The 21,181-nt window shown below is 38.2% G+C and overlaps 1 protein-coding gene across 5 annotated transcripts in view; it reads left to right on the forward strand.

Moving 5' to 3' along the window:
- LOC125447760 (alpha-actinin-1-like) overlaps window positions 1-21,181 on the forward strand; it is a 106,562-nt gene that overhangs the window by 76,361 nt on the left and 9,020 nt on the right. For 3 of the 5 annotated variants that reach the window (XM_048522453.2, XM_048522451.2, XM_048522449.2), the window contains exons 9-18: window positions 3,352-3,444; window positions 4,815-5,045; window positions 7,075-7,222; window positions 11,778-11,928; window positions 12,200-12,308; window positions 13,622-13,762; window positions 14,035-14,217; window positions 14,513-14,647; window positions 17,972-18,151; window positions 20,259-20,405. In XM_048522453.2, coding sequence (XP_048378410.1) covers window positions 3,352-3,444; window positions 4,815-5,045; window positions 7,075-7,222; window positions 11,778-11,928; window positions 12,200-12,308; window positions 13,622-13,762; window positions 14,035-14,217; window positions 14,513-14,647; window positions 17,972-18,151; window positions 20,259-20,405 — 1,518 coding nt within the window. Of the gene's footprint in view, window positions 1-138; window positions 225-3,351; window positions 3,445-4,814; window positions 5,046-7,074; window positions 7,223-11,777; window positions 11,929-12,199; window positions 12,309-13,621; window positions 13,763-14,034; window positions 14,218-14,512; window positions 14,648-17,971; window positions 18,152-20,258; window positions 20,406-21,181 lie in introns of all 5 variants that reach the window. The other 2 variants (XM_048522452.2, XM_048522450.2) reach the window with 1 other exon arrangement.

Below are 21,181 nucleotides of genomic sequence, written 5' to 3' on the forward strand. Positions count from 1 at the left end.
TTTCAGCTGTTCCTCAGATTTTTATATTCTTTCTTCTAGGCATGATGCTGCACCTGTTCTCTCTCATACCATGTAATAAATCGTTTTTCTGCTTGTGGCATGATGCAACCTTACTCTGCTGACTTTCTCTCTGCACAGATATTGTAGGCACACTCAGGCCAGATGAAAAGGCTATTATGACTTACGTTTCATGCTACTACCATGCCTTCTCAGGTGCTCAAAAGGTGAGCTCTTTATCTCCTGTACCTTGCAAACGTTCTGTCCTGAGTGCTTTTGGTCATCTGGTGTGCTGCTTATTTCTCATGATTAACAGTGGCAACTGTTGGATGTCTTCAATCTTATTACTTTAAGGCTGTGCATCTTCTTTTGGCTAAAAATACTGCCCTTATAAAGGACATTTATGATTTTTTTCTTTGCAAATGGAAATATCCTGAATGTAGTAGTTTACTGGTTTTTTAGGCTGTCAAAGCATTTACAATGTCAGGAGACAAAATTTGATTTGTAACCAGGCTGTACCTCTAGTTTCTGTGACTCTAACAATGCAGATTCTACCTTGGAAAAAGTGACATTCTAGGAATTAAAGAGCATCAAAGTCCTTTTAACTCAATGCTGCCTTTCCTGCTGTCCCTCACTTTTTTCCTACCCTCTTGTGTCATTCAGTATCAATGTTTAGTTGCGCAAATCAATTTGGTTGCATCTCCTTCTTTTATAATCTATAACTCCTGTGATTTGAGTGAAAGAGTTGGCTATTTTTTAACTTTTGTTCTAACTTCCAAACCTATGTGATCTGATTTGTGAATTTTTCATTGTAATGCACCATTAATATGGAACAAATCTTGTCATTCCCTACTCAAAGTTCATAGGTCACCCAAAAGTCTTAGGATGAGGAAAACTTCTTAAACTCGGGCTTTCTTATGTAGTTGAAATGTAGATGCCCATTGAACTTGGGAGAAAGCTACAGGCAAAGGTAGTCTAAGGAAGGAAGAACAAAGTTATCCTATCTATTGAAAATGTGCAAGTAGGATATTCCAAGGAGAGTTTTGATGTAACTTGTACAACTACCTCTTTTTTAAAAAATGTTCTCTAAATTAACATTTGTCACTGAAGACTCTCTTATCCAGTGAATTGCATGTTGCCCAATAACTCTTTGGGTCGGTGACATTTTTTCTAGACTTTAATTCTTTTACAAGCTTTCCTTATTTAAAATATTTTAAAATTTTGATCATGGAGAGCTTCAGATTAACTATAGTAGGTGCAATATGGAACAGTCTGGCTGCACTTCACAAGTGCCTGCGTAAAAGGGGCAATTTTACTAGCCTTTAGCCAATTTTCACTTTGTTACAAGATGCCTGTGCATGTATTCTCAACAATTTAGAAAGGTGGGTATTGAATTGCCCTAATTTGTAAAGCAAACTTAAGCTTGATTCATCATTGAATTATTTTGATGTATGGCAAAATAAGGTAAGATTTACTCCAATAATTTATTTATTGCTGCTGCGCCGGCATATTAAAACCAGAGTACTGATGCTATAGATATGTATATTTTAAAAAAATTATAGTATTTTGAGGTGTTCTCACTTGTCATTGCAATGCTCTTTGCTTCATTCTAGACCCTTGTTTCCATCTCTGGCGACCGGTTCCCTCTGATTTTTGTTCTTCCTGTATGCTTTTTTGGAGCTATCTAACGTGTACAACATTTCTTTGACTATATTTTATTGTTTTGTGGCATTTATAGTCAGATAATTTGCATTTTACAGCCTTGAACTTTTTCAACACTGTCATTTGAGTGTCCTCAGCAGTCAGTGTCATGTTGACTGTTTTGAACCATGATCAAATAAAGTACCCATTAGTTTATACACCTCTGTAGAGGTAGAATTCTGCATCTGATCATTATTGTATTTTTTGTATTAAATACATAATTCTTCAAAAGTTAAAATGAAGTTCCTGACACTCTGGGACATAGAATGTTTAATGCAAATAGTGCCAGTTTGTTTTCATTTTTGACAAACCTTTGCCCTTTTTATACCATACTAACGTCTAGAATGAAGCTCATGGTTGCGTGTTATTTTTGCTCGGCATCACCCAAAACATTGACAATAGAAGTTGACATTTTGATGTTCGTTTCATGGCATTTATTACAGCATTCTGCATTGATTTGGACCACTGCATTGAGTGAAATTACAATGATTGGGCTTCTGGGTTTTCCAAGTCATCAGAGTCTAGGACGCTGGTTATAATAAACCCTTAAAACCTGACTCTTTTGGAATTTAGATTAGGAAGTACTCCCTGCAGACAGGTAGAAATTTGAAAATATTTTCTGAAAAGGGCAATTGTTATTTCAATAATTTTTAAATGTGATGTCCCTTCAAACCTGATTTTTGTAGTAAACATGTGGTCTAGTGCAGCCTGTATGGGTTTAGGTTCCAGACCAGCAATGACCTCTGTGGCCCCACAGACCAGAGGGACTCAATAGCCTACTCTTTCTCCTTTGCTGCTGTTAAGCTTTGTAGTCAGAATCTCAAATTACTTTTCTTTGTATCTCCAATTTAAGATGGAGAGAAACTGTTGGAAATTAAATTTCTGTTCCTTTTGTTGAATTTTTAAAAAAATTCAACCCTATCTAGTTGCCACCATTGTTAACATAGTGTATAAATTGAGCCGCAGTAGACCATTCAGCCCTTCAAGCCTGCTGGACAATGCAGTGTGATCACATCCAATTGTTCTCTTTCTCCTCATACCCTTTTTAGTATTACACACTATATCTAACTCCTTGAATGTATTAAATGTTTTGACCTCCGTCACTTTGGCAGAGTGACCACTTAACCACTCTGGGTGGGGGGGAAAAAAAATCTCTTCATCCTAATCCTAAATGGCTTACTCTTTTCCTTAGAATGTGTCATTGGAAGCATCTTTTCTGCATTTCCTCCGTCTAGTCCTGTTAGAATTTTGTAGGTATCTGAGATCTCTAATTGGTGTGCTGCTTTTGTTTCCCCATGATAACCTTCCTATTTCTGATTCTAATGGGCCTCCTTTTGTCTTATCTAATCTTTTTCTCCTCACGTACCAATCATGCAACAGTTTTCCACCTCAATCCATTCATACTATCTACTTCTTCGGACAGCGAGACGTTCAGTTGTGGAGAATGATTTTGATAGATTAATTTACTCTTAAGCAGTCACATTGTTTTTAAATGCTGCAACATCTGATTTTGTTTTGACTTGAGCAATACTTTTTGTGACACTAATAAAGGCAATCACCATTTCTGTATAGCCACCTTACTTTCCCAAATTCTAACTTTATAGTAATTTCGTGTGTATTGAAGTTGCTGTAACTATCATCTGTTTCTGACAGGCTGAGACTGCAGCCAATAGGATTTGCAAAGTCCTGGCAGTAAACCAAGAAAATGAACATCTGATGGAGGATTATGAAAAACTGGCCAGTGATGTATGTATTCTAAATTTGTAAACTGTATTAATAAAATTCTGCCTTATGCATAACATCTGTGGAAATGCTTTTTCAAAAAAAATTCTATTACTTTGGAATGCACTCATCAATTATGACTTTAAGCCAAGGTGTAATTGAAAGTGAAGAGTTTGCTAGTAAGTTTCTTAATTCAAATCTGATTCCTGTTATATTTTGTTACTTTTCTCCTGAACAAATGGATTAGATCCAAAGGTTTGGTTTTTGAAGGAGTCGTGTAGCTCATTGACTGAAAGGGCCCAATGGTCAGTTTCTGTCCTGTAATGCATGAGTTTGTGTTCCGTTTTAACTGGTGCTTATTGTCTAGAATTGGTGAATCGAAAGTCCTAGATTTGAGGTAAATTTAACAAACCTGAAAGTGTTTGAATTTGTGCAATGTTTTCAAATGTTTATCCTTTTGGCCAGTCTGAAGGAGTTGTGATTTCGTCGTTAGCATTGAGTCACAGGTGTGATTTTTCAAGTCTTGCTTCAGAATTCGAGCACTCCTATTTACTCATTCCACTGCAGCATTGGAGGTACCCTATTTTAGGTGAGACATTAAGTTAAAGACCCAACTATCTTGGGTACAAAAGATCCTGTGGCAACCCCTCCGAAGTACTTCCATAGGTAAAGTTTTGCTTTGAGATTTCCAGGGATTGCTGCATAAATGAGCCCTGTGTCAGAAATTGAATGGAGTTCATTTTCACAAATGGTAATATAATCTTGAATTCATAAAATTACTTATGAAATGCTAACAAAATTTGAGATCCTAGTGGTTGGTCTGTATTGAAAGGTTTGTTTATTTTGTAAATTAGGCACTCCACAGCACTGTAGCTGCTTTGGAGCAAGAAGTCTCTGTGTGCTTGTCTAATTGACTGAAAATTAGAACATCTGCATATTTAATCACTTTTTGAAAAAATTCAGGTTTTATTTAATTTGTTTAAACCTCCTGTAGCCTTGATCATGGCTACCCTCAGGAAATGGCCAAGGTTTTCGATTCATAGAATCGGTCATTCAATAAATTGAGGGTAATGTTTATGATGCAATTGAAAAATGTTGGGAATGTTATTTAGATGTTTTTTTTAAATGGGACCAATTAGATTTGGACCAGGAAGTGCTCCTTACAACCAGGGTCAAAAGAATTGAGTAGTCGATATTAAGTAAAAATGGTTTTAACATTATACTCAGTATTATGGTGAAGGTATTTTTGTTAGAAGTCATAAAGCAAGTGCAACAATTCCAAATACATGCACATCTTTTCAAGATGACTTTTGACTCTAAAGCTGCTCTTTAAATTTTAACAGTTATCTGTTGCGCAGCCTCCATTTTTCTTCACTAGTGATTTTTGTTTCCAGTTGCTGGAGTGGATTCGTCAAACCAAACCTTGGCTAGAGAACAGAGAACCTGAGAAAACAATGCAAGCTATGCAGCAAAAACTGGAAGACTTCCGTGATTACCGCCGTGTCCACAAACCTCCCAAAGTGCAGGAGAAGTGCCAGCTTGAGATCAACTTCAATACCTTGCAGACCAAACTCCGACTCAGCAATCGACCAGCTTTCATGCCATCTGAAGGGAAAATGGTCTCGGTAAGAATGTTTGTTTTTTTTAATTGCGAAGTAATAGTTCAGACTCTGAAGTCATTGCTGTTTCAGCTGGCTGCCCTCCCTGACTTGAGGGACAGCGGTCGACAACTGAGATTGTAGTTCAGTATGTTTAACTGCTACTAAAGCCAAGTTGCTCATGGGTCGTGAATTGCTAAATGTTTAGAAGATATATAAACTCTTGCATCTCCTTCCATTATCCTCTTTGCCTTCATCTGTATTCCCTTGCAAAAGTATCTTGAGATTTTCCAGTTTCTATTATAGTGAAATGGCTGTTGGGTCACTTTTGTGAAGTAGGTTTTTAAGTTAGTTGAAGCATCTTTTCACCACTTTGGCTGAGTCTGGCTAAATTGCCTCGCTGCAGAGGTTGAATCTGGAAACTACCTGTTTGGTATAGGGCAGTATCTTTTTCGCCAGACCATGCATTCGACAAGTGAGCTATCATGTGCTCCAGGTAAGAGCTTTCATGCTGTACTTCAGTAATGAACAAACAGCTGTGGCGTGAATGAAGGCACCGTTTTGTTAAGAATGCTAACAAGTCATATAACATTTTGCCCATTTGACTTTTAAGCCAATAGTATTGATTTTTAAAGGTTGATTGTAAAAGCTGGTGCGATAGGTATTCTTGCTTGACACCACCCTGTCATGTGTATGCCTGGAGCACCCTCCATTATTTGGATATTTTTCCACTGAACTTCAGTACTGCTTTTATTATAAACATAATTTTTTTATACACTCGGGAGAAGAAATCCAAACTGAACCTGGCGGTGTGCCTTTTTAAAAGTCTGGTTGACAAAGCAGAACTTTTTGAATGAGATCTGTGGTCAGTATTCATGTAGAAATGGTTCCAAAAATAAGCAAGTACTGTTAACTTAAACTGGTTGAGTAGGCACTAAATTAAAATATATTTTAGAATTTTTCATTGTTCACTAGCTTAGGACTTGAAATTATATTTTCAATTTCCATTTTTTCTTTAGTCTATCATTTAAGTGTGAGCGTCACCAAGCAAGACCAGCATTTGTTGCCCATCTACAATTGCCCTTGAACTGAACATTGCAGAGAGCAACAAAACATCAACTACATTGGGTTTGGAGTCACAAGTAGAGCAGACCAGGCGATCATGCCAGGTTTCCTTCCGTAAGCATTTGCTCCAGACCAGAATCCGATAGGATTTTATAATAACTGATGCAAGTTTCATGGTCACGATTTTCAGTTTTATAAACCCACGTTTGTTAATCAAGTTTAAATTTCATCGACCGTCATTGTGGGAGCTGAGCCCTTCTCCCCAATCATTAGGATGAGTGTCTGATTTATTTATTGAGTTGCATTACTATTTTGCCACCATGTGCTCCTGTTCTTTCTTCCAACCCAAATTGATTGTAGATTCTCTGCTGTTAGCTCTTTTGGCCTAATATTTAATACCCCATTCAAAGCATTAAGTAGTATCTCCTACCTCCTACCTCCTAACTCCTTGATTTTAGTGCAATGTTTTATATGAATTTCCACTAAGGAAAGAAATATTTCTACAGGTGTCCTAGCCCACCACATTCCATCTTTTTAAGCACCACCGCCAGAAATGAATAGACTAGTTGTTTATCTCCTCTGTGATATGTTTAATGCTGTGGTATATTGTTCTGCTCTAGCATCAATTACACAAGGTAGTCAATTGAAATGTTTTAGAACCAGAGGTATGCAGAAAATTTTGTGGATGCAGTCATGTAAGATTTTCTCAACAGACCAATCATCTTGCTCATCTTTTTAAACTAGTATGTGATGTTGCAATAATAGAATCATTATCTAATGTAGCAATTAGCTTCTCAGTTTGTAACACACCCCAATCTGAAGCAAGGAGAAGCCCAGCAATGGAATCTGAGCTGGGTGCATGGTCACTTGTTCGTATGTGTTTGGGGCACTTGATTGAAATGTAACTTGGAGGTTAAACCTAGCTTTAAGCTGTTCTCATCACTGATTCTTGGATGGTATCCATAGACTAATACAATCTCTTGTGTTGTAGGATATTAATAATGCATGGCAAGGGCTGGAGCAGGCGGAGAAGGGCTATGAGGAATGGCTGCTGAATGAGATAAGGAGACTGGAAAGACTTGATCATTTGGCAGAAAAGTTCAGGCAAAAAGCCACCATTCATGAAGATTGGACCAAAGGTAATAACTGCTTAACATTCAGACCATTGTAATATACAGGCACAGAATTAAAGCAGAGCTGTTAAATTTAGTGAAGCATTCTAAATAACTTAAGGAACCTTCAACTGGAAACAGGACTTCTGATATTGCTGGAAGATAATGGATAATGCAGATAAAGGAAGAAAATTTAAGATTCCACTGATCACACATTTGACTTTGTTTCTCAAGGTCATTTTTTCAGTTTGGCAAATTGAGAGCAACAACACCACTAGTTAATAGCAGTAACTTGACATTCTTTTGCATCATTAATGTGGGCTAATGTCCCAATGAGCTTCAAAGTATAATTGACCCAAGACTTGCATTGCATCTGACTTGTACATGTCAGTGTTTTGCTAACTTTTTGTTCTTGCTGTCTTTGAGAATTTGTGACCTGGGTAGATCTGCTCGTCTTGTGTACCCACTCAGTACCTCCTGAGTGCTGAAAATAACTTCTGGAATATTTCCTGCATTTCTAAGCATTGTGTTGTGTGAATGCGTCAATCAAGCTATTTGGCTATAAATCTGAAAGAAGAAAAGCTTGTGGATTTCCTGATTTGCCTGGCAGTGCAGTGATGCACATTTTGCGACGACTAAGCTTTTCAAGCATCCTGGAGTAAACTTAACTGACAGTTGAAGAATATTTCTTTCTTCCTGTTGGTAGGCTTTAGTACAAGGCCTCATAATCAAACTGTCCTTTACTCAGCTTCAAAAATGATTGCTGTAATTAATGTGCTTGGACAATCTTAACTGATCTGGCATAATCTTAAATATATTTCTTGTGGTAAATAGGTGAACAGATGTAAAGGAGCCCAAGGACTAAAGACCTAGTGCTCCTGTTCTGGAAGGAGAAAAATACTAACAAATGCAAACTGTCCAATTTTTAACTTGCAAATCATGCCGGTGAATTGAGTTACCTTGAAGCTTGGGTGTGAAAGCAACAAGTTCTTGCAATATTTACTGCATGTTTACTAGATTGGATAATGCAAATCTGGGTAACTACCTGACTTTGAGTGATAAGCAGAGAAAAACCCTATAAATGAATGCTGTGCAATAAACATTACACACAGCTTTGAAACAATGATCAGCATCCGATCACCTCTTACGATGTGCCTGATGAGATGGTAAAGCATGTGGACTGCAAACCTCTGTTCAACTTTGGTTTTGGTGTTCTTTTGGATCTTGAGCTTGGTTTAAAAATCAATCTTTTATTCCTCATTAATTGCTTCCTTCCATGCTTCGTAACGTTGCTGTAACTGGGTTCCCCTGCTAATGAAGCTCTTGTGCGACTGTCAAACCTCTCATTTGGACTATCCTTAACACTGCCCATTGGCTGCTTACTTGCACGCTATAGTACCAATTTGTTGACATCCTTGCAGCACTTGTCTACAGCTTTGTACTTTGCTTGGTCCTTCTCTCCCAATGGCCTAACTCAGAATCATTGTACTCATTAAATCTTCTTACCTCCGCCTTAACCGGCTTCTGCAATCTCATCCAGCAACATGTAGAAGCTGGAGATGGAAGAATTAAGTTTTCACCATCAGTGGGTGTCGGCGTCTTCAGCTGTCTCAATTCTGCAGTCTGGAAACTGCTGCTGAAAATTTCAGACTTTCTGTCCTTCCTTTTTTAAAAACCTCCTTGAAACTGATCCCTTCAAGCAGGCTTTTGGGCATCACTTCTATTTTCATCTTTCCAGGTTACCATTTACTTTTCTGATGGATATCTCAAAATGCCTTGGCATGCCTCTCTGCATCAATGCACAGATTAAATTCACGTTGTTAAACTAGCTAGATTGCATTGTTCATAAGTGTCTGAAAGACATGTTAATGGAATCTGAGCAGGGCGCCTTCATTACTTACGTAAAGTTATTTATTTTGTTTAAAGTGCATAATGTTGATATTAGCTGAAAAATTTGGTAGACCTCATTGCCAGATGAAGTCAGGAACTGAATTAACAGATGTCATTAGCTTGAGGTCCTTTTTGATTCACGCTGTGAATTGAGTTTCTTCACATCATTTAGCTAAATCCCTGTTCGTGTCATTGTCTTTTCAACACCCCCTTTCCCAATCTTTAAAATGTTAGCACTCTATTTAAACTTTGGTTAGGTAACAAATGGAACATTGAGTTATGGTTGCCACGGTCTCAAAAGGAATGAAAAGTCTATTATGAAGAAAGATTGCTTGTTTTCCTTGGATCAGATGAGGCTGAGGGGGTGGTGGCAAATCTGGTTGAAATATACAGAATTTCAGACATACTAGTTATAATAGATATCCCAATGAGTTTAAGGTGAGGAGCAAGTGGTTCAGAGGAGACCTGCAAAAATTTCATTGAGAGGGTGGTAGAAGTATGGAATATGCTGTCTGAGGGCGTAGTGGAAGCAGGTACTCTTGCAGCATTTAAGCAGCATCTGACTCTATTTGTAAATCCATATCAGCTTTTTTGCAACGTTATTGTAGACTAGAGCTGTTACTGTTTAAAGGATGGATAGGTTTTGTTTGAAACAAATGTTTTCACATACATACATATGTTTATATATATTAAATAACACTTTCTAAACCTTTGCAAATAACAGCTTTAGCCTGTTTGGAATCTGTCAATTTACCCTTTTGTAACTAAAGTTCCCCGTTGCCAGAACCATTCTTGTAAAATTCTTTTGCACCCCCTCCTATGCACTTACAAAGTGTGGTGCTTAGATTTCAACACAACCCCAGTTGAGGTTGAATCATTGTTTTACAGTTCAGTGACCTTCTTGCTTTTATATTCCTTACCATTTATTCAAACAAGGATCCTGTTTACCTTAAGCCGCCACCTCAATCTTTCCTGTCGCCTTCAATGATTTGGGGGTAATGTGGGGAAAGTGTACTGATCGATCAGCTCTGATCTGTAATAGTGAATGAAGTTTGCTCCTGTGCTTTTTGTTCATAGATACCCCCAAGTTACCTCTGTCTTTCAGAATTGTATCATTTTTTATTTTGCATTCCTCTTATCAAAACTTCACATCTCTTATGTTAAAACTGCAGTGTGTACTTGTTCCACTGGCCTGTTGGTCTATCAATATCCCTATAGTTAACATACTTTCTAATTTTGTCACTCACACATTGTCCCCTGATGACTGTGTGAATCTTAGTCAAGAAAATTAGAAGTGCTAATGGTGACCTCCAATCTGAAAAGCATCTGTTCACTGCTCTAGCTGATTTTTCTGCCACTTGGTTAGCTTTTTTTTGCGTTGCTACTGTTACTTTTACTCTGGGCTTTAATTTTGCTAACCAAGCTTTGTTCTGTTTTTATTTTCCAATCAGCCTGTTCAGAAATGTTATCTTCAGAGCAGGTGGGATTAGAACCCAAGCCTGCTGGCAGAGAGGTAGGGATACTACCACAAGAACTTGCTAATAAGCTTGTTATGTGGTACTTAATCAAATGCCATTTGGTAGTCTGCATATACTAGAACAGGTTTCTTAGCTTTGAGGTAACAAACAAATTAAACATGATTTGTCTTGAATTCAGGCAGGCTTTCTTCAGTTCACATTTGTCCAAGTGACTGTTAGTCATCTTTGTTTGTAGGAACTCTTCCATCAAGATTAAACTGCTTGACCTGGTAGCTGCTGAGCTTATTTGAAACTTTTTTTGGTGCAGGGAATGCAGCACTTGCCATTTTCCAGTCTTCCCTGTACCAGTCACACTGTTTTTAATGTTACTGACTATTGGAAGTTTCACACTTCAAATTGGGTATGAAGCTGGCATGTTCAGATGTGGGAACCTAGAATATTTACACCCTGACAAAGTTGAGCCCCACATGTGATTATATCTGTACGGCAAGCCCAGATGTTCAGGCCTTTTGCCTTTGTGGGTTATATTAACTGCCATAGATTTTGGGGGGGGTGAGGGGAGTAGACTTAAAATTGATTCTGTCCTCAATATCTGTAACTACTGCAAAAATAAATCTGTTTAATTTTCTGCGCTTTCTTTACAATTTTCTTTTTCTAGCCTAGACTTGCACAAATTCAAACAGGAGCATTAATGTGAAAATAAATACAAGTGGAATTGAAAGCTTGGATTTCAGGGGCATTATACCTTTAGGTGTTGTTTGTGGCCATTGAGGCTGCAAGTTTGACCTCCCCTGCCAGATAAGATTAATGCTGGGGCTGCGGAATCAGTAAAATCTTTGGCCAGTTGCAGAGATGGTAAGCGGTTCCATTGGAGTAGAAAAGCCTTCACAGGCCAACCTAAAAACGTTTTAGTGAAATCAATGTGACAAATATGAAGATTGTTACAGTAGTATTAAGAATAGACAATTACTCTAAATGTCACTTTGAACTATTGTTGTAAGTAGCCTAGTATTCTACTAGCCTATTGAGTGATTAAGTGAGTTAACTTCTGTTGATGTTTTGGAATTGTTTCTAAGAATAAATATTTGGAAATATTTTTCTTAAGCAGGTTTTTTAACTTGCTCTTAAATACGAATAAGCATTAAGAGCGCCACCTCTTCATTCTTAGATAAAACTGTCAGGTTAAACTCTCTTGCTTTATCATCATCTTCCAGATAAAGAGGCAATGTTGACACAGAAAGACTATGAAACAGCTACGCTGGCTGACATTAAAGCCTTGCTGAAGAAACATGAAGCATTTGAGAGTGATCTGGCAGCTCACCAAGACAGAGTGGAGCAGATTGCTGCTATTGCACAAGAACTCAAGTATGCACAATTATACAATTGTTTGCACCGACCATGTAGCCAATGTTATATCAGTTTTTGTAACTGATGCCATTGAGTTTAGATTTTTCTACACTTATGAAATCAAAAACAATTATGCTATATTAAGGAGGAAACAATATTATTTCCTTCCCCCAATTGCCCATATGTTATCATCAATTCACATTTATCTCCTAACTTATGGCAAAAGAAATGCCTGCAGTCTCAGGCTGTTACTAGAGCTAACTAAACTTTTCAATCCTTCCTTCAACAGTGACCTGGATTATTATGATTCTCCTAATGTAAATGCACGCTGCCAGACTATCTGTGACCACTGGGATACTCTGGGCTCTTTGACACAGAGCAGGAGGGATGCCCTAGAAGTAAGACCTAAGCATTGGATTTCATGTTCATGCGAATGTGATGTGATCAGTACATTACAATGAAATTTTAGTGCCAGCTGACTCATCTGGTGGTGGTGGCTTCAGATTAATTGATTGGAAAGCATTTTGTTTTGCAATCAGTTCACCAAGACTGCAATATTCAGTTTTTTTTTTGAGTTGGGTATTAGAGAAGGGTTCCCTTTTCCTCTTAGCTATTTTATTCGTCAAACGGGATTTTTTAATGTGCTTTTAAACAGTGATGCCATCTCCCTGCTTGGGTGAATATAAAATATTTATGATAGTGACATTTCTTTGAAGAGCAAGTGAGAGCTTAGGCCAATGTTTATTCTTCCATCAGCAACGCAAAGATCATTTAGTCATGAGCATATTTTGTTGGAATATTTCTGCAAACTGGCAACCGTTTCCTACAATACAGCCATGACTAAACCTCAAGTACTTCATTGGTTGGGTACTTCTACCATTCTGTGTGCACAGAACTCAGAAGTTTGGAACTCTACCACAAATGGGTCAGTTGTCAAATATGAATGAGAGTTTTGTTAAGCAAAGGTGTTGAGGCATATGGGCTAAAGTATATGGAGTTAGGCCACAGATCAGCCTTGGTCTTGTTGAATGGTGGAACAGGATCAAGGGCTGAATGAGCACCTTAGCAACAGGAGGTGGGCCAATGTTTGAGAAATGTTATATAAATGCAAGTACATACTTTTACTGCAAAACACTAATCTCATTCATAGTTCAGATTGTGTTCTGTCCCTGTAATGGCCAGGTATTTCTTCATCACGACAAGTCCATTTGTTCTTGTGTGCTTAGAGGTACAGAAATGTGCTTTTCATTTATTCATGGGATGAGGGCATAGCTGGCTTGGCTAGCATTTATTGGCCAACCCCAGTTGCTCAGTGCAATTAAAGGTCAACTACGTTATTGTGTGGGTCTGGAGTCACATGTAGGTCAGACAAGGTAAGGATGGCAGTTTCCTTCCCTAAAGGGCAATAGTGAATCAGATGGGTTTTTCTGGCAGTTGAAAAATTCATGATCATCAATAGATTCTTAATTCCAGATTTTTATTGAACTCAAATTCTGCCTTTGTGGTGGGATTCAAACCCAGTTTCCCCAGAACATACCTAGTGTCTTGTTAGCAGTCCAACAACACCTAGGCTGCTGCCTGCTCATCTCTGGTATCATGTTTTCTTTTTAAATACCTCTATCAGTTTAATTTACCAAGAAATTGGCTGCTTTCTAAGCACTTTGACAAATATGGAGTAGTTTTTTAAAATATAAACCTGTTATTTCAACAGAGGACTGAAAAACTGCAGGAAACAATTGATCAGTTATACCTGGAATATGCCAAAAGAGCTGCACCTTTCAATAACTGGATGGAGGGAGCGATGGAAGATTTGCAAGACATGTTTATCGTTCATACCACTGAGGAGATCCAGGTACAAACTGAAAACTGTTTCAAACACATTTATGTTCAATTGTGTGTATGTGCAGAAAAATAAAGTAAGGTAATGGAGGGAATAAGATGAACATTGTCCTAACTTTGTCTCAGTTTATATTTTTTGTAATTTGCATAATTAAAATGGTGTTGAATTGTGGCTACTTGTACGCATCTCACTACACCTTCATAAATTCAGGTGACAATCAGTTGCTGTTCTATTCTAATATTGCTTTCATACCCTAGTTAATTTGGTTTTTTCCCTGCATTTAGGGTCTCATTGCAGCACATGAACAATTCAAAGAAACATTGCCAGATGCTGACAAAGAGCGCGAGGCCATCCTGGGCATCCATAATGAAATGATGAAGATTGCTCAGTCCTATAATATCAAATTATCTGGTGTAAATCCTTACACATCTATCACTTCACAGAGTATTAATGATAAATGGGATAAGGTAAGAATCTGCTAAAGGCGGTCAGCGTCCAAAATAGTTTGTACAAAGGCCTAAGAGCTTTGATTTGAATGTAGATTTTTCCTGTCTTGAAGTCTGAGAACATGCCATTTATTGCACATACTGAGCTATAATTATAGGTGGGTAAGTCTCAGCATGGCATTTGAATTGATGTAATGGTCCAAAGAGTCAGGGTGGAGGTGGGTGCAGATTGAGATAACTGGAGGGGCAAGTAAAAGAATTTGCGTATTTTGTATTTGAACAAAACTTGATTATTAACTTGTTCACTCACCTGTAGGTTCAACAGTTTGTGCCAGCACGGGACCAAGCCTTGCAAGCAGAATTTAACAAGCAACAGTCCAACGAACACCTGCGTGAACAGTTTGCAAATAAGGCTAATGTTGTTGGACCCTGGATTCAGACAAAAATGCAGGTTGGGAAATTGTTTTGGTATACACAACTGAGTTATGAAGTGATAAAGGTTTGATTATATTCTTGCCATTGGAAAACTTAGATTTGAATGTGGAGGAAAATATTTGTTTTCAGTTCTGTGAATGTGACTTGTTTCTTTTGATAAGTCAGGTTGTGTTGAACAATTCAAACATTATTTCTCAAGAAACATATGACTTAAACTTAGTGACTAGATAAACTACCTTGAGCTAATTGAACACAGTCAAACTTCTGTGACATACAGAAAGGTAGACTAGGGCAACAGTCAGGTTTCGATTTGAGAAGAACCATTCCATACCAGCAGAAGGTCAGTTTAGTTCTGGCCAACCAGGCTGGAAAGCAGTCTTAAACTTGCGGTTTAAGTAGTTTGGGCTTTTCAGGAAGACATTGGTTACTTCAACGACATTGCTAATGTATCTCTGATTTTGTAAAATAAACATATCCTGGAAAGCCCTCTTAAAGGAAATGCAGCTCTGCTTGTCAACTTAAAAAAAAACCTGAGTTAAGATCAATGATATTTTGGGGTTATGTCTTTATACAGACATTTCTGGGAAAAGAGTTGAAATATGCCTTTTGCTGTTTTAAGACTTTTCTTGATTGTGGTTATCTTTGTCTGTTCCATTTTGTGTATTAAACTTGTTTTGCTTTTTAGAGAACAATTAACATAGTCATTTGACTGCCAATGACAGCCACAGTAACTAAACTGCAAAAATAAAACTTGGCTGTCAAGGTTTCAGTCTGAGATTTGACTTATCCAGTATGACCACTCATTGGATTTTAACAACACATATTTTTTTTTGTCATTGCTTTGTCTACAGACTGAAATTAGTGTGGATCTTCGTACAGTTATTCTGACTGTAGCTCCTGAATTTTGTGTAGCTCTAATGATAACTCTACAATAACACTGATTAGACATTTTTGCTTCTAAAACTCTAGCTGATATGTTGACTGTTTACATGTTTTAGGTACGGGTGGCATTGTGTTAATGGGACTGAAACAAAAACTAGAGGTTGAGCTTAATCCCACTTATCATTTTGTGATTTCTAATACTTTCTTACCTCACTCTTTCCTACATTAAACTCCATGTTTTTGTGCAATCCCCGTGCAGATTCCTGATGTCGTCCTACAACATGCCTTCCCACCTGACAGCAAATTTAGATAGTGATAATGGGAACTGCAGATGCTGGAGAATCCAAGATAATAAAGTGTGGAGCTGGATGAACACAGCAGGCCAAGCAGCATCTCAGGAGCACAAAAGCTGAAGTTTCGGGCCTAGACCCTTCATCAGTGAGGGGGGGATGGGGAGTGGGAACCAGAATAAATAGGGAGGGGGGGGGAGGCGGACCGAAGATGGAGAGAAAAGAAGATGGGTAGAGAGGAGAGTATAGGTGAGGAGGTAGGGAGGGGATAGGTCAGTCCAGGGAAGATGGACAGGTCAAGGAGGCGGGATGAGGTGGTAGGTACCACCTCATCCCGCCTCCTTGACCTGTCCATCTTCCCTGGGCTGACCTATCCCCTCCCTACCTATACTCTCCTCTCTACCCATCATCTTCTTTTCTCTCCATCTTCGGTCCGCCTCCCCCCACCTCTCCCTATTTATTCTGGTTCCCACTCCCCATCCCCCCCTCTCTGATGAAGGGTCTAGGCCCGAAACTTCAGCTTTTGTGCTCCTGAGATGCTGCTTGGCCTGCTGTGTTCATCCAGCTCTACACTTTATCAGCAAATTTAGATACTTACTTTCTGCCCTGGCTCCAGGTCGTTAATATTGATGGTTAATAATTTGAGACCCTAGGGCTGATCCTTCTGGCACTCAACTAGTTACACCTGCCGACCTGATAAGGATCCATTATTCCCAACTTTCGTCTGGGTTTTAACACTTTGTATTATTTGTAGCTTAGAGCATAACTAATTTATTTTGATTCTACCATATTTGGACTTGAATTACAATGCTTGGTAAATGCCAATGTTCGGAAAGCTGCAATCGTACTTTTGAATTGTACTGAATGCTTGGCGTTTTGGCAATGATTCAAGAAGGAAAGATTTCATGATGGTGATGAAATGAATGGTTAGATGACACTGTAATGTGACTTGTGACTCCAGCCTGAGGAAAACTTGATAAGTGAAGCTTTGAAGAAGCATTTAAGTAGCATTTAATAGAAGTGCCTGTTTTAAGTTACCCTATTACTTCTAGTCACTGTTTTCCACAGTCATTGCTCAAACTGTAGGACTATAATATTGATCCAGGTAGAACAGAGACTATTGTTTTCTGATCTTAGCTGATGGCACTACTGGATAAGCAAGATCCTTGAATGAAACCTGGCTTTCTTTTTTTAACTTGGTTAATGTGGTTGTTCATCAGACATCTGTTCAGACAAAAGTGTAGATATTGTTCATCAAAATTTATTATCCAAAACAATCAATACTACCAAGAATAATGTTAAAACACAGCTAAAAATGTTTGAACTTGTTTTACTGATATTTTTTTTGTTAGAGACCCTTGCCCAAAGAAATGACAGCCCCTAATCTGGTACTTATCGGGTTCATTAGCTTGACTCTTCCAGGTTTCTTTCTGTTGATTTGTGGGGTTGTTGAGTTCACTTTCCAATTTTGCTGACATGACATTTTCTCAAATATAAGCTTTCTCCATTCCTGGATTTTCAATCAAACTCTTCCAATTTGGAAGTTTCGCAAACTGCTCTTCTGCGGAAACTCGTTTCTGGAATCATCGTCTTTACTAAAGAAACAAATTTGAATTCTACACTCAACATTTGGTGTACGCTGAGCTAAAAATAAAACTTTTATGCTCGAATCTTCTGAATTGAATGTAACAGCTTAAGTGTTTCTGTCATGTATAAATGTTTTTTTTGATCCCCCAAGAGTTTGCAGTCGTCTATTCTGGCTAAATGTTGGATGTAGTTATCGTTCCAGAAGGACTGGTCTTGATTTTACCAAGACTCCTTAGAAATCCAAGTTCCAAAAGGGTATAAATTATGTATCTTTTGTTTCATGTAAAGAAAAATAATAAATCCATTACTGGAGAGGAAGGTGATTGGCAAACTCTCAAGTTGAACATCCTTTTGGTCTTTATAGCCAGTATCAGAATTTATTATATGATGGTTAATATAAAAGTAACCAGCTTGTTACCTAAATATAAAGCTATCCATCATAGTTACAAAACAAACTGCCCAGTTCCCTACAGTTGAAAGAGCCTGTGTGCAAGCTAACATCAGCTCAGGGGAATAAACTAGGCATTAAGTTTACACACGGTTGTATCAAGCACCGTCTAATTTTTTAATGTTGTAATTAGGAAATTGGTCGGATTTCTATTGAAATGCATGGCACACTGGAAGACCAACTAAATCAACTGAAGCAGTATGAGAGCAGTATCATCAATTACAAACCAAACATTGAGAAATTGGAGCAGGATCATCAGCTCATCCAGGAGGCGCTCATCTTTGATAACAAGCACACCAACTATACGATGGAGGTACTGATTATAGCTTTTGGAATCTATCAGTTGACACCTACTTAAGATCAGCTGCATGCTAATTGCTATAGAGCGTTAGAATTTCTAGTCATTTAGTGCCAGTTGTGCATTTCACCTGTTTCTGCTTTCTATCTCTGAGGGAGAGTTTTGATGCACATCTTGCACTTGAGCATAAGTAGGCCTTTGAACCTGCTCTGATATTAAGATTTTTCTGCCTCAAACCCATTTCTTGCCCTATTCCCATATCGCTTGGTTACTGCCATTTAGAGATCACCAACTGGAATGTACTCCTGAATGACCACAGTGATCTGTTCAGCAGAATTCCAAAGGTTTGCAATCTGACTTGGAGAATATGTCATCATTCCTTGATTGTTGGGCTAAAATCTTAAAAATCTCTTGCTATATCAGCACTTCTGGTGAAGATTGACTGACTCCAGTAGTCCAAGAAAGCAATTCATCACTACCTCAGGCTAATTAGTATGTGCAATAAATGCTGGTATTGCCAGCCATGGTCATAACCCATGAATGAATAATATAAATCTAGTTGCTTTTCTGGAGATGACTGTGCTTCCATCATACCTTTTCAACAACGCGTTTTAGATCAAAATTGACTGTATAAATGCCATGTTCTCATGCCCCCGCTTTGCAAATTGACCTTTAAGTTGTGTATTCTGGTTATTGATCCTTGAGTAAAATAGTTTCCTTCTATCTAGTGAATCAATATTTTAGAATCACAATCCATACAGTGCAGATAGAGGCTGTCAGCCCATAAAGTCTGCATCAATCCTCCAAAGAGCATCCCTCCCAGACCCAGCTTTAGCCTTCTAATCTGTTCATTCACCACGGCTAATCCACCTAGCCTACACACCTGTGGAAGCTATGGACAATTTAACATAGCCAGTCCACTGGAGGCAACTGGAGCACCAAGAGGAAACCCACACCGACACAGGATGAAGATGCAAACTCCAAATAGACGGTCATAAAGAATCAGCACAGAAACGCACCCTTTGGTCTAACCAGTGCATGCTGACTATAATCACATACTAAACTATTTCCATCTGCATGCACTTGACCCATGTCCTTGCAAATATTTCTTATTCATGTACTTATCAAGATGTCTTTTAAACTTGTACCTGCATCCTCCACTTCCTCAAGAATTGATTCCAGGTTCCTGGTGCTGTGAAGCTGAGCCATCATCCTGCCCATTTTGACACCCCTCAATCTTCCCTTGATATTCTGTGCTCTAAAATATTCCAGCCAGTGCTTAATTCAAACTCCTTATTCCTGATTTCACTCCAGTAATTCTGTTCTGTGTCTTTGCCAAGGCCTTGATATCATCCTGAATGTATAAAACACAGAACTGTATTTCACTTCAAGTGAGATTGAACCAGGTTTTATAATTGTCAGAATGCAGCTCCCAGCCTATTGTGCTCACCTGATTTGGTGCCACATTTTTATACTTAACTTGATATTGGCAAAGCAGAATCACTGTACAATGCCAAATTAGCCACATTAAGATCACAAATTGGCTTTCAGATAGCTCTTAGCATTTGCTGAACTTGTACTCCAATCAGCATAGTATTAACATTTAATTTTGTGCACTTTGTAGTATACTTAAGTGGACTGTTCTGGTTTGGAATTTCTAATCAGATTATACTGCTTGCTTTTCTATATTATTTTAAGTAGAACCATGGGTGGCAAGCAGAGTTCTCATGGTAATACTTATGCACACTGTAGCATTTTCCAGGGAAGCATGGCACAAGCAAATCCAAGCTTCCACATTAAAAGCTCCATGTCTGCTCTGTTTGCTGTGTAACTATGGCTTTTGATAATCTTGTGGCTTGCACCAGATCTTGCAGAACCGGGTATTACTTTGATCCGGAAAGGAGTTAATTAAGTTGGCAACTTTACTAGTATTGAATGTGCCTAGTTATAATATACTGCCCAGTTTATAATGAGGCCAGCTTTAAATAAAAAATTACTTTAAACTGCAAGCCTATGATTTGGCTTTGACCTTCAATTTTTGTTTATGTTTCCTACTGTGAGATTTACACCAAAAATTGTCTTAACACCACAACTTAATTTGCTTTGTTTTTAAATGTAAAAGCACATCAGAGTTGGCTGGGAACAGCTGTTGACCACAATTGCCAGAACCATCAATGAAATAGAAAACCAAATCCTCACCCGTGATGCAAAAGGCATCAGCCAGGATCAACTGAATGAGTTCCGATCGTCATTTAATCACTTTGACAAGGTGCGTTTTGTGACTACTTGTGTGCATACCATTTATCAATTTATGAATAATACCAGGTAGATGTAAGGTGATTTGCTCTACAACATTTAAGATAAGCACTTTATACAGTTCTGTGGCTAGTGCTATTTGCTGATGCTACTGAAGTTGTTTTGTTACCTGGATGGTTTGAGTTTCAATGTATAGATGTAGGCCTTAATTATTTGCTGATTTGTGCAATGACCTGATGCTAGACTATTCCACCTTCTGCATTTCTATGTACTAAAGCCAGATTATACTGCTGGTTTTCTCTAAATTAGACATAATCAGTACATCAGATTCCCAAGCTCATTATAACAGCCTCCAGTTTATACTTTGATAGTGTAATTAATTTGCTGTTACTGGAAACAGAATCAGTGATATAAATGTGCAATCGCCCTTCAGTTTTTCTCCACTTAAGCTCTGCAGTTGTTTAACCAGATGCATCTCTCGAATCTCAAAATAGAGGAACTTGTGCTAATCAACTTGATGTTTTGTGATCAACAAAATAATGGTGTATTGTTCATTTTGTTGATTGTGCCTATCCAGTGTTGTTTACAGGGCAGAGCTCTTTGAATTTCTTTCTGAGACAGCAACTGAAGATCACAGCTGCTTCCCTTTGCGCAGGCCCAGAAATAGTGTAATGGTCTGCTTCCATGTGACACTTAAAAATCATGTTTTTACTAATTCATGCTCAGAATGTGGATGAACTAGCTAGGCTGACGTTCATGGGCCCCTCTAGCTGTTCCTGAATTCTCCCT

Source organism: Stegostoma tigrinum, chromosome 39 (assembly GCF_030684315.1).
Source record: "Stegostoma tigrinum isolate sSteTig4 chromosome 39, sSteTig4.hap1, whole genome shotgun sequence".
In the NCBI taxonomy this organism is placed as follows: Eukaryota; Metazoa; Chordata; class Chondrichthyes; order Orectolobiformes; family Stegostomatidae; genus Stegostoma; species Stegostoma tigrinum.